This window comes from Alosa sapidissima, chromosome 2 (genome assembly GCF_018492685.1).
Source record: "Alosa sapidissima isolate fAloSap1 chromosome 2, fAloSap1.pri, whole genome shotgun sequence".
NCBI lineage: Eukaryota > Metazoa > Chordata > Actinopteri > Clupeiformes > Clupeidae > Alosa > Alosa sapidissima.
The window spans coordinates 16,923,622-16,934,784 of NC_055958.1; the positions used below are offsets into that span (position 1 = coordinate 16,923,622).

General features: G+C 44.7%; 1 protein-coding gene across 16 annotated transcripts in view; it reads left to right on the forward strand.

Annotated features, from left to right (window-relative positions):
- Positions 1-10,728, forward strand: part of pikfyve (phosphoinositide kinase, FYVE finger containing) — a 33,809-nt gene extending 23,081 nt beyond the window's left edge. For 11 of the 16 annotated variants that reach the window (XM_042080042.1, XM_042080061.1, XM_042080091.1 and 8 more), the window contains 17 exons: positions 3,423-3,601; positions 3,862-3,975; positions 4,313-4,472; positions 4,830-4,984; positions 5,429-5,519; positions 6,013-6,073; positions 6,167-6,304; positions 6,504-6,624; positions 7,208-7,303; positions 7,420-7,503; positions 7,761-7,855; positions 8,183-8,242; positions 8,425-8,601; positions 8,786-8,889; positions 9,219-9,606; positions 9,888-9,962; positions 10,087-10,728. In XM_042080042.1, the coding sequence (XP_041935976.1) occupies positions 3,423-3,601; positions 3,862-3,975; positions 4,313-4,472; positions 4,830-4,984; positions 5,429-5,519; positions 6,013-6,073; positions 6,167-6,304; positions 6,504-6,624; positions 7,208-7,303; positions 7,420-7,503; positions 7,761-7,855; positions 8,183-8,242; positions 8,425-8,601; positions 8,786-8,889; positions 9,219-9,606; positions 9,888-9,962; positions 10,087-10,202 (2,214 nt within the window). In that variant the 3' untranslated portion in view covers positions 10,203-10,728. The remainder of the gene's footprint in view (positions 1-3,422; positions 3,602-3,861; positions 3,976-4,312; positions 4,473-4,829; positions 4,985-5,428; positions 5,520-6,012; positions 6,074-6,166; positions 6,305-6,503; positions 6,625-7,207; positions 7,304-7,419; positions 7,504-7,760; positions 7,856-8,182; positions 8,243-8,424; positions 8,602-8,785; positions 8,890-9,218; positions 9,607-9,887; positions 9,963-10,086) is intronic. The other 5 variants (XM_042080146.1, XM_042080150.1, XM_042080087.1 and 2 more) reach the window with 1 other exon arrangement.
- The last annotated feature ends 435 nt before the right edge of the window (positions 10,729-11,163 follow it).

Here is an 11,163-nt window from a genome sequence, read left to right on the forward strand (position 1 = left end):
AGATTATGAAATCCAATGATCTTAGTGATATTTGGAGGAACTTTCATGGTGAACAGAAGCAATATACTTGGGCACACTCATATAATAATTGTTTGTCTCTTGCAAGACTTGACAGGTTTTATGGTTTCAAACATCAGCGTAGTCTATTCAGGAAATGTTCAATAATTCCAGTTGGCTTTTCTGACCATAGTTTGGTTTTCTGTTCTTTATTTCTAGAATTTGTAAAACCAAAAAGTGCCTACTGGCAATGGCCATTTTAGAGAAGTCTTTTTCTGGAAGGAATTTAGAACCACGAAATCCTGTTATAAGTCTTTGCAGCAATGGTGGGATTGTGCCAAGGTACAAATAAAACAACTCTGCCAGGAGTATACAGCCAATGTCACAAGGAACATAACACTCTCAATGAAAAAAATAGAGGAGGAAATAATCGAACTTCAAATTCTGGCAGAACAAACGGGTGATCAGGCACCCACTGAAATTCTTAACTCAAAAAAGAAAACATTGGCTGACTTTTTAGGTTTGAGGGCACAGGGAGCTCTGGTCAGGTCCCGCTTCCAGAGTGTGGAGCTGATGGATGTACCATCAAAATTCTTTTTTAACTTGGAGGTAAAGAATGGCCAGAGGAAGTTCATTCATGCTTTGAGGTCTGAAGATGGGAGAATCCTTTCTAATTCTCCAGAAATACGCAATAGAGCAGTACATTTTTATAAGGAGCTTTATAACAGCGAAAATCCACAAGATCAGGTGACTGACCAGGCTTTTCTTTGTGACCTACCTAAGGTATCTGAAGAGGCAAACACAGCCCTTGGAAGGGTGTTGACCCTAGAGGAGCTGGAGAGAGCCCTACACAGTATGGAGAGTGGCAAAGCACCTGGGGTGGATGGCCTGCCAGTAGACTTGTATAAGTCCTTTTGGCCAGAGTTGGGCACAGATGTGCTTGCTGAGAGACAGCATTACCAGAGGGGCGCTGCCACTGAGCTGCCGTAGAGCAGTGCTCACTTTATTGCCAAAAAAGGGAGACCTGACAGATATAAGGTCCTGGAGGCCGGTGTCAGTCCTCTGCTCTGAATACAAACTGCTGTCTAAAGTTTTAGCAAATAGACTTGGGGAGGTTTTGGAGCAGGTAATCCACCCTGACCAGACCTACTGTGTGCCAGGCAGATTGATTCACAACAATGTTTCCTTCATCAGAGATGTCTTCTATATTGGCAAATACTTCAATCTGGATTTTGGTGTGGTTTCAATTGACCAAGAAAAGGCATTTGATAGGGTTGAGCATAATTATTTGTGGAATACTTTGTCAGCCTTTGGTTTCAGCCCCAATTTTATTCGAATGATCAAAGCATTGTATTGTGACATTGAAAGTATTCTCAAGGTTAATGGTGACTTGTGCGCTCCTTTTAAGGTATACAGAGGTGTCCACCAAGGATGTCCCTTGTCGGGCATGCTGTATAGTCTGGCTATTTAACCTTTCCTTGTAAGGTTGAGGAAGGAGATTGTTGGAGTGAAAATCCCTAACTGTGATGATGTTTTTAAATTGTCAGCTTATGCTGACGATGTGGCTGTCCTTGTTAATGGCCAGAGAGATGTTGACACGCTTTTAAAAATTTAAGGTTGTTTCTTCAACAAAGGTAAATTGGTCAAAAAGCATAGCCTTGTTGGTTGGGAGTTGGGTGATTGGCGAACCTGGTCTGCCTGATGGCTTAGTTTGGAATAGGGGTGGGTTTAAATACCTGGGTGTTTTCTTAGGTGATGATGTTTTTATTCAAAAGAACTTTGATGGGGTAATTGAAAAAGTTAAAGGTCGTCTAGAGAAATGGAAATTTCTTTTCAGTATTACTTCGTACAGGGGGCGTGTTCTCATTATTAACAACCTGGTTGCATCCTCTCTTTGGCATCGGCTGGCTTGTGTGGATCCTCCTTCAAACCTGCTACCGAAGATTCAGTCAGTCCTGGTTGATTTTTTTCTGGGACAATCTACACTGGGTACCTCAGAGTGTTTTATATCTGCCTAAGGAGGATGGTGGACATGGACTTATTCATCTACAGAGTGGAACAGCTGCCTTCCGTCTGCAGTTTGTAAAGCGTCTTCTCACAGGATCACTGGACTCAAGCTGGAAAGCTGCAGCCTGTTGTATTTTACAACTTTTTGAAGGGTTGGGCTTTGATAGGTCTTTGTTCTGGTTTAATCCAAATAGAATGAATCTTAATTTGCTTCCTGCATTTTATAAGAATCTGTTCAAAGTCTGGTCTCTGTTTATAATTCAACGCCCACGACAGACATGCTCATTATTGTGGTTGTTAAAGGAGCCTCTGATTCATGGTTCGGTTCTTGATGTGAGTCAGGATTTGTCCCTGGTACCTACTTCTAAGCTTATCAGTACTGGAGTTACAACCCTTGGGGATCTAGTAGAGTTTGCTGGTCCTGATATCAGTAATAGCCATACTTTAGCTCAACACTTAGGTGTGAAGTCCATTAGGATAGTTGATCAGCTACTTGGGAAATGGCGGTCTCTCCTAACTGGGGAGGAGATGCAATTGCTTGGAGATTATTTTGGGGGGGAGTGTAGTCCTGACTGCCATGACCCCTTTCCCAGACTTACTCTAACTTCCAGATTTAACAGGTTGCACTGGTTGCTACTTACTCCCAGATAGTTTAGTTTTCCTCGGTCCTACAGCTGCAACTAGTAAATCATTGTATAAACTGTGTGTTCTCTCCCTAAATAAAAGGTCTCTGGACAAGAGGGTGGATACACCCTGGCGTGAAGTTTTGCAGGTTGAAAATGATGTCAAACCACAATGGCGAGCGTTGTACAAGTCACCATTAACTAAAAAAGCTGGCGATCTACAATGGCGTATTCTGCATGGTGCAATAGCAGTGAATGCTTTTATTTCTGTTTTAAATCCAATGGTTGGTCAGGGGTGCCCTTTTTGTTCTCTAAGGGAGACCGTATTCCATGCCTTTATGCACTGCCAGAGACTCAGACCTCTTTTTGCTGTATTGATGACACTTTTCCTTAAGTTTGATGAAAGTTTCTCTTTGGAGATTTTCATTTTTGGTTTTAAATATGTACAAGCATCTCTTCAAGTGTCAGCTCCTAAACTTTCTGCTTGGGCAAGCAAAGATGGCGGTATATGTTAGTCGTAAAAGGAAAGTTGAGCAGGATGTAGATGTTGATATCCTAATGGTGTTTTCATAAATCTATGAAGATTCTTGATGTTTTTGAGGAAAAATGGTGCTACAACAGCGTGATGTGTATTGTTGAGAATGATAAGCTACGGATTGCACATTACTTTAATTAACTTTCCTAACTTTTACTTTTTGAGTACAGTGTCAAGTTGATCTTGATGTATTTTTAAGATTGTAATAAAGAGTTTTTGAAAATTCAATTCTCTCTCTCTCTTTATTTCTCTCTTAAAAGGTGACCCCAGTAGTACCCCTGTCCAATGACTCCTGGTCCATGTCTTTTGCAAAATACCTGGAGCTGCGTTTCTACGGACACCAGTACACGCGCCGTGCCAACGCTGAGCCCTGTGGCCACTCCATCCATAAGGACTACCACCAGTACTTCTCCTACAACCAGATGGTGGCCTCCTTCAGGTAAGCCTCCGCCTTGTTTATGCACTCTCTTATGTCTTCTTGTTATGAGCCATCATTAGCTGCTGATACAACTGCAGCTTTTATACACATTTTTACTTGCTTGGCCTATAATGTGAAATGGTAAAATTGGTTAGTTTTGTCTTTAGAGCTAATATATCAAAATCACTTGACTTGACAAAGGCATGTTGGATACAAATATGTTGTTTACCATGCCTGTTTGTATTGAAGCCAAGGGTATTTCCTGATCTCTCTCCCCTTAGCTACATACCAGTGCGCCTTCTGGAGATTTGCCTCCCTCCTCAAAAGATCATCATCAGGAACCAGGGCCCCTCTAAAAATTGCATGCAACAGGACCTCAAGGACTTCTTACTGAAGTGAGACTCTCCAGTAGCTTCTTACATGATTTCAAATGTTTGGGTGGTTCTTCACTCGTGATGCTTTATTTCCCTTTTAGTTACCGTACTTTATTGCTTTTAATGCTATTGTGTTTTTGTGCCACTGTGAGTTTCATTAACTTTTTTCTTCATCCATTTTCTTTATTTGATCTGCCTTTAATATTGTATTTTTTGTCATTTTAGTTGCTAGCTAATAACTATGCTTTAATCCTTTGATTCCTTTTTTCCTTGTGTAGCATATTATAAAGCACTTTTTGTTTCAAAATGTGCATAAACTGAAATGTTTTGACCTTGACTTTTTGTGTTCTCCATCCAGGGTATCTCAAGTGTATCTGGCCATAGATGACCGTCTCACCTCCCTGAAGACGGACACCTTCAGCAAGACCCGAGAGGAGAAGATGGAAGATCTGTTTGCACAGAAAGATGCAAGTATCCACTTCACACCCTGCAAACAGCACGCCGTCAAATCATGCATGGTGAAAACAAATATGGCTGACATTGTTCACTCTGCATTGTGTTTTGATGAAATGAAGACCTTCGGAATGAATACTGGGCATAAAGTTCTCAGATGCTGTGGTGAAGTTCACTCGCAGGCTGGGTATTTTCAGGTTGCCTTCAGATTACACATCATTTCCTGTTACGGGACACATGGTGGTGGTTAGTGAAGTTCCCCTGTCCCCGTTTAAAGTGCTTTGGGTGCCTTGAATAGTCTATACAAATACAAATGTGTTGTTGTGTTGAAAATGACTTAAGGCATAGACATGTCTCCTGCTTTAAGCCCAGTGCATGTGTCTGTAAGCGTCTAAATGTCCCACTGGTGTGTGTGTGTGTAGATGGAGGAGGCAGAGCTGCGCGGTTGGATTGAGAAGCTGCAGGCCCGTCTGCAGGCCACAGCGCTGGAGTCCCCTCACCAGCTGCAGGTCGTGCTCGAGTCCGTGGTGGTCAAGAAGCAGAGCCTCTGTGAGACCCTGCAGTCTTGGAACAGCAGGTGAGTCCCACCATCCCACAGCTGCTCACTGACAAGGATGTGTGTTACAATATATTATAAAGACAACATAGAAATTGCATGATATTGTGTGATATACAAAGTGTTAAGTCTAACTAAAGCTGAATAAATAACTAGGCAAAAACAGTTTTCTAATTTAACACTGTAATCACAAACATTGATGAATCAGCTCGGTACTCCACACGATAGCTGTAATTCAAGCGTGAGAACTTTGCCTTTTGCACTCTTTTTTGCACTCTTTGCACTTTGGCCGGCATTTGAATTGGGGCCCCATATGTTTGTCAGTGTACAGTATAAGGGCCGGTTGATTCTGAATCTATGTGGGCTCTGTTGGGTGTTTGTCAGTGTGTGAGGGCCTGTTGATTCTGAATGTGTGTGGGCTCTGTTGACATGCCGGTAATGTGTAATGTGTTGTGTCTTTTTCAGACTGCAGGACCTGTTCCAGCAGGAGAAGGGGAGGAAACGTCTGTCTGTTCCACCCAGTCCAGGGAGACACAGGCAGACCGAGGACAGCAAGGTCAGGACATGACAGGCCTTAGGGCCCGCAAATGAAGCGCCGTCTGATTTTTTTGGAATGTATATGCCGCTATCACGTCTGGTGTAGCCAGATCCGTTGAGTGGAAGAAGCTATTTGTTGGAGCAGACGTACCGCAGAACGCTTCAGTTACATACCCGGTGTAGCCACTCTGTTACAGCAGTGCTGTGTAGCCACCCTGTTACATTAGTCCTGTGTAGCCACCCTGTTACATTAGTCCTGTGTAGCCACCCTGTAACATTAGTCCTGTGTAGCCTCCCTGTTACATTAGTGCTGTGTTTGGTGTTGTTGGTTCTTAGCCTTTTTTTAATTATGAACTGCAGACATCAACAAATGTTTAACTTTGAGTCACTTCTGATTAGGGTGTTGGGAATGCTTATTGATCATGTCTGTATGTGACCTGGATCTTCTGGTCATGCTGTAGCGGTGGACAGTTTTGGCCATTGTTAACAGTTTACTGTTTCTTTATCCTCAGACGAGCGCACACGAGTCCTCACCCCGAAACCCCTCCCCTATGGTCCAAAATGGAGACAAGGGTGAGGGCATTGGCTGAGCCACTCTAGACCTGTATTCTGGTTGGCCATTGCCCTATGACTGACTGATGGTGTTTTCATCGTTGTCTCTTCCAGAGGATCGTCACCTGAGCACATTGCCCTCGACCTCAGGCTCCATCTCCCTGGCACTGCCGTCTCCTGGAGACACCGGCTCCGAGATCGCCACCATAGGACCCTCCTTTGCTGACCAGGACTCTGTCAGCATCCCAGAAGGTAACCACACGCGCACACACACACACACACACACACACACACACACACACACACACACACACACACACATAGACACACACACAATTTCATGCATATAATACATACATGATGTGCCAAGTTTGTGCTCACCATATCAAGACTTGTATACATATGCCTATTTAATTCCCTGATGCTGAGACATTCTCTTCTTGGTTTTCAGATGTGTTTGACGGACACCTGTTGGGTTCCAATGACAGCCAAGTGAAGGAGAAGTCCACCATGAAAACCATTCTGGCCAACCTGCTACCTGGCAACAGCTACAACCCCATCCCCTTTCCTTTGTGAGCATGAACGCGTCACTCTCACACCAGGTCTACACTGGGCCCACAACTGAAGCGCTCCGTTCGCGATGCGTTAAAATAGTTTTAGGGCCCCAACTGGCTGGGGCACCTGCACCGTACGCCGGCGACCCGGGTTTGATTCCCGCCCCATGGTCCTTTCCGGATCCCACCCCGACTCTCTCTCCCACTCACTTCCTGTCACTCGCCACTGTCCTGTAATTAAAGGCATAAAAAGCCCAAATATATACAATAAAAAATAATATAATATATACAAAAAATATATATATATTTTTAGAAGACTGGTCTATTTTTTTCGAATGTACGCACCGCTATCTATCACGTCTGGTGTAATCAGTTCTATTGAGTATAGCGGAAGGTAATTGTTGCAGCAGACGCTGCGCCAACAGAACGCTTCAGTTACAGTAGGTGCCCGGTGTAGCCTCCTTGTTAGTCATTCAGTCATTCTGCTCTCTTTATAAATAATACAAATTGGACTGCGTTTAAGTTTTTTAAAGTGCTTAGTGGTGACCTTGTGAATGACCTGTGAACCTGTAATGAGCTGACCTCTCCCATGCTTTGGCAGTGACCCAGACAAGCACTACCTGATGTACGAGCATGAGCGCGTCCCCATCGCTGTGTGTGAGCGTGAGCCCAGCTCCATCATCGCCTTCGCCCTCAGGTAACCCTTCCACCCCCTCTTCACGCACCCCCAGACCCAGAGCTCCTTAACCGAGGCTGTCCAGGGCAGCGCTCGCATGTGGTCTCTGACTGACTCTTCTCTCTGGACTCGCCTAGTTGTAAGGAGTACAAGACGGCCCTGGAGGAGCTGGCTAAAACCACAGCAAAGCCAGGCAGTGAGGAAGCCATGCAGACCAGCAGGTACACTTTTGTATTTAGAAACCTTAAGTTTATATAGCTACTATTGTATTATGAGAGGGGCATGTTCATATTGAAATAGTCCTCTTGACATTTACTTATGTAATGGGGTGAATGAGTTCGTAGCATACAAAATATGCTGAAATACTGCAGGGTGAGCTCCTAACTCACAACAGAGTCTCCATGAAAGTGTCCACTGAGGTCAACATGCTGCTTTTTAGACTTAACTACTTCTATGCTTGATCTTTCTTCGTCTGCAGTGTTGGAGAGAGTCGTGCCAAGAGTAGCCCTGCAAAGCCCAACGAGTCCATCTCCTCTCAGATTGGACGCATCACTGTAGACTCAGACCCTTTGAGTGAGTGAACTAACAATACTGGCAGCCATACTTGGTTTCGAAATCTAGAGGTAGAAGGCAGTGGTGCAGCAGTGGAGCCTTTCCTCTCTGTGCCCTCATCTGGAGAACTTCATCTTTTTATAATGCAATGTGTATTGATTTTTCAACTTAGAAATACACAGCATTTGTCAATAACGGTCAAATTTTCAAATTTTCCCAAAATATCTATGATGTAAGACATTTCCTTAATATTTAACTCTGTGTCTCTCTTTCTGTCTCTCTCTTTCTCTCTCTCTCTCTCTCTCTCTCTCTCTCTCTCTCTCTCTCTCTCTCTCTTTGTGGTAACAGAAGAGATAGATGGAGGAGACAAACAGAAGAAGCAAGCGGGCAACCCTCACATTGAGCTTCGTAAGCGCACACACACACACACACACACACACACACACTCACACACACACCCCTCTCCCTCACATGCATAACAGTCCTGATCAATCTCTTTCTCTTAACAGAAGTTTGGGCTTGTGTTCACAGCCGCCCTTGTGAAAGTGCTGTTGTGTGTAAGCTGTGCTCTTTGTCCCATTGGCCAACAGAGTTCTCAGATGCCAACGCCAAGTTCTACTGCCGGATCTACTACGCGGAGGAGTTCCACAAGATGCGGGACGAGATCATGGAGAGCACGGAGGAGGACTTTGTGCGCTCGCTGTCCCACTGCGTCAACTGGCAGGCCCGCGGCGGCAAGTCTGGAGCCGTCTTCTACGCCACAGAAGGTGAGCGACCTCTGGCCTTTGTCTGTCTGATTGGCACACATACTCTACCTGCCTCAGTGCTTCCCATAGACAAATGCATTGTCTGTCACCTTCTGGTGGTGGCAAGTCAGAACCATATTGCTGGTATATGTGCTGATGTTCCATCATGACTCTCTTGTACGCCTGCCCTCCTTTCTCTTTCTAGATGACCGTTTCATTCTGAAACAGATGCCCCGGCTGGAGGTGCAGTCCTTCCTGGACTTTGCTCCTCACTACTTCACCTACATCACGGGCGCTGTGCAGCAGAAGGTTGGGGCGTTTTGCAAGCATTTACAACATCTCAGTAACCATAGATATGACCTTAGTTCCTTATTTATGTAAATAGCCCTATAATGGAAATGTAAATAAAATCAGCAGTGTAGCTGTACTTGCTAGCAAGCATAGTGTGTATATAAGGTCTATTTGGTGCTTGGTACTTTTACGGCGAGAGAAATGTGAACTTACTGCCAATTTCTATGGAGTTGAATGCACATACACATATTAATATCCTCATATAATAATAATAATAATGATATTAATAATATTTTTTATGTACTGTATAGCACTTAACTGTCATTCCTTGCCCCTGTACCCTGTAGCGTCCCACTGCCCTGGCCAAGATCCTGGGTGTGTACCGCATCGGCTACAAGAACTCCCAGAACAACACAGAGAAGAAGCTGGACCTGCTGGTCATGGAGAACCTGTTCTATGGTCGCAAGATGGCGCAGGTGTTCGACCTGAAGGGCTCGCTGCGGAATCGCAACGTCAAGACGGAGCAGGGCAAGGAGAGCTGCGAGGTGCTGCTAGACGAGAACCTGCTCAAGCTGGTACACGACAACCCGCTGTACATCCGCTCGCACTGCAAGGCCATCCTGCGCGCCGCCATTCACAGCGACGCCTACTTTCTGTCCAGCCACCTCATCATCGACTACTCGCTGCTGGTGGGTCGCGACGACACCACCGACCAGCTGGTGGTGGGCATTATCGGTAAGGCACAGTACCTCGCCAGTTAGGATAGGTGCTAATTCAGTAACATTTGTCATTAATTGTTCCTGTGCTCAAAGAAACTGGCATAACTCCATACTTACCTCCAGACCATCAACACATTTCTTCAGGAGTATAGGCTGCCCAATACAGCAGTGTCTCCTTATCTTTTATAGGAGTATTTTAAATATGTATTTAATCCACCTGTCTTGATGAGGAACTAAGCCTGTTGTGTTTTCACTGTTTTATCCTAATATGTCGGCATCTTTTCACTAATGTCCCAGATTATATTCGCACTTTCACCTGGGACAAGAAACTGGAGATGGTGGTCAAGTCCACAGGCATCCTTGGTGGCCAAGGTACTGCATCTACCCTTTACTTTTTGTTGTCCCATTGTTCTACAGTCATACATATTCTACTTTCTACAAGTGACGTTCACCATCTGTGGTTTATAATCTGGCTGACATCACTTTTGTCTTTCAGGTAAAATGCCCACAGTGGTGTCCCCCGAGCTGTACCGCGCCCGCTTCTGTGAGGCCATGGACAAGTACTTCCTCATGGTGCCTGACCACTGGACGGGGCTCGGGGTGAACTGCTGAGACGGAGACCAGGGCTGTGTGAGTGGGGGGTGGGGTGGGCTGCAGAGTGTATAACAGTTACCAACAGCTCATCCCCACCGACCCTGGAGACAGGAGTCCCCTCCCCTCCCGTCTAGTGCACTAGACCTCATGCGACCGCGCTGGACAGACCACGCCCAGCCCCCAGAGTTCAGCTCACAAACTGCCAGTGCCTCAGCCACAGACACTCGATGACGAACGGTGCCACAAATGTATGTGAGTTGGACGGTTTTAGAGGGTGTACGGACGCACACACACGCATACGGATGCGGAGACACCGACATTCGTATTTATAGGATCCTTGTGAGTTCCTCGTCTAGTTGTGTTGTACATTTCAGTCACTTTGATTGTGCCAACACTGATGTTGTTTGGCTCTGTTTGCACTGAAGACAGCTGTTGACACGTTAGGCTGTATGTAGTATTGTGTTTTAAACTAATGATGATAATGAACGCTGTACGTTTTGTCATACATGTAAAGAGATTATGTAATTAAATAATATTAACATAACTTTGACTTTCACCGAGTTTGCTCCTTTTCCCACCTACCTAAGGATGTTTGGTATGAATTATTACATATACGGCACGTAGTTTGAGATCACAATGGTAGACGAGGTTTGTTTCTAAAATCTACTAGTAAACAACAAATCACACAAGAAGCTGTAGGGAAGAGTTCAGACAAAATAAACAAGGGTAATAAATTGCTCTTGCCAATTAAACAACATTCTCTACACAATGATGGTTATTAATCAAATTCACATGATCACATTCAGTCATGCAAGACTGACGGATGTAAAAAATCTTTTAGTTAGAACACCTGCTGAATAGAGTGATCTCAAATTTGCATTATACTGGCAATAGCTATGAAGCTGTATGCAAATCTTCCAACGTTTGACAGGGCTGCTCTTCCTGACGAACCGTTGCCAAAGAGAGCGAGCTTCCCAAG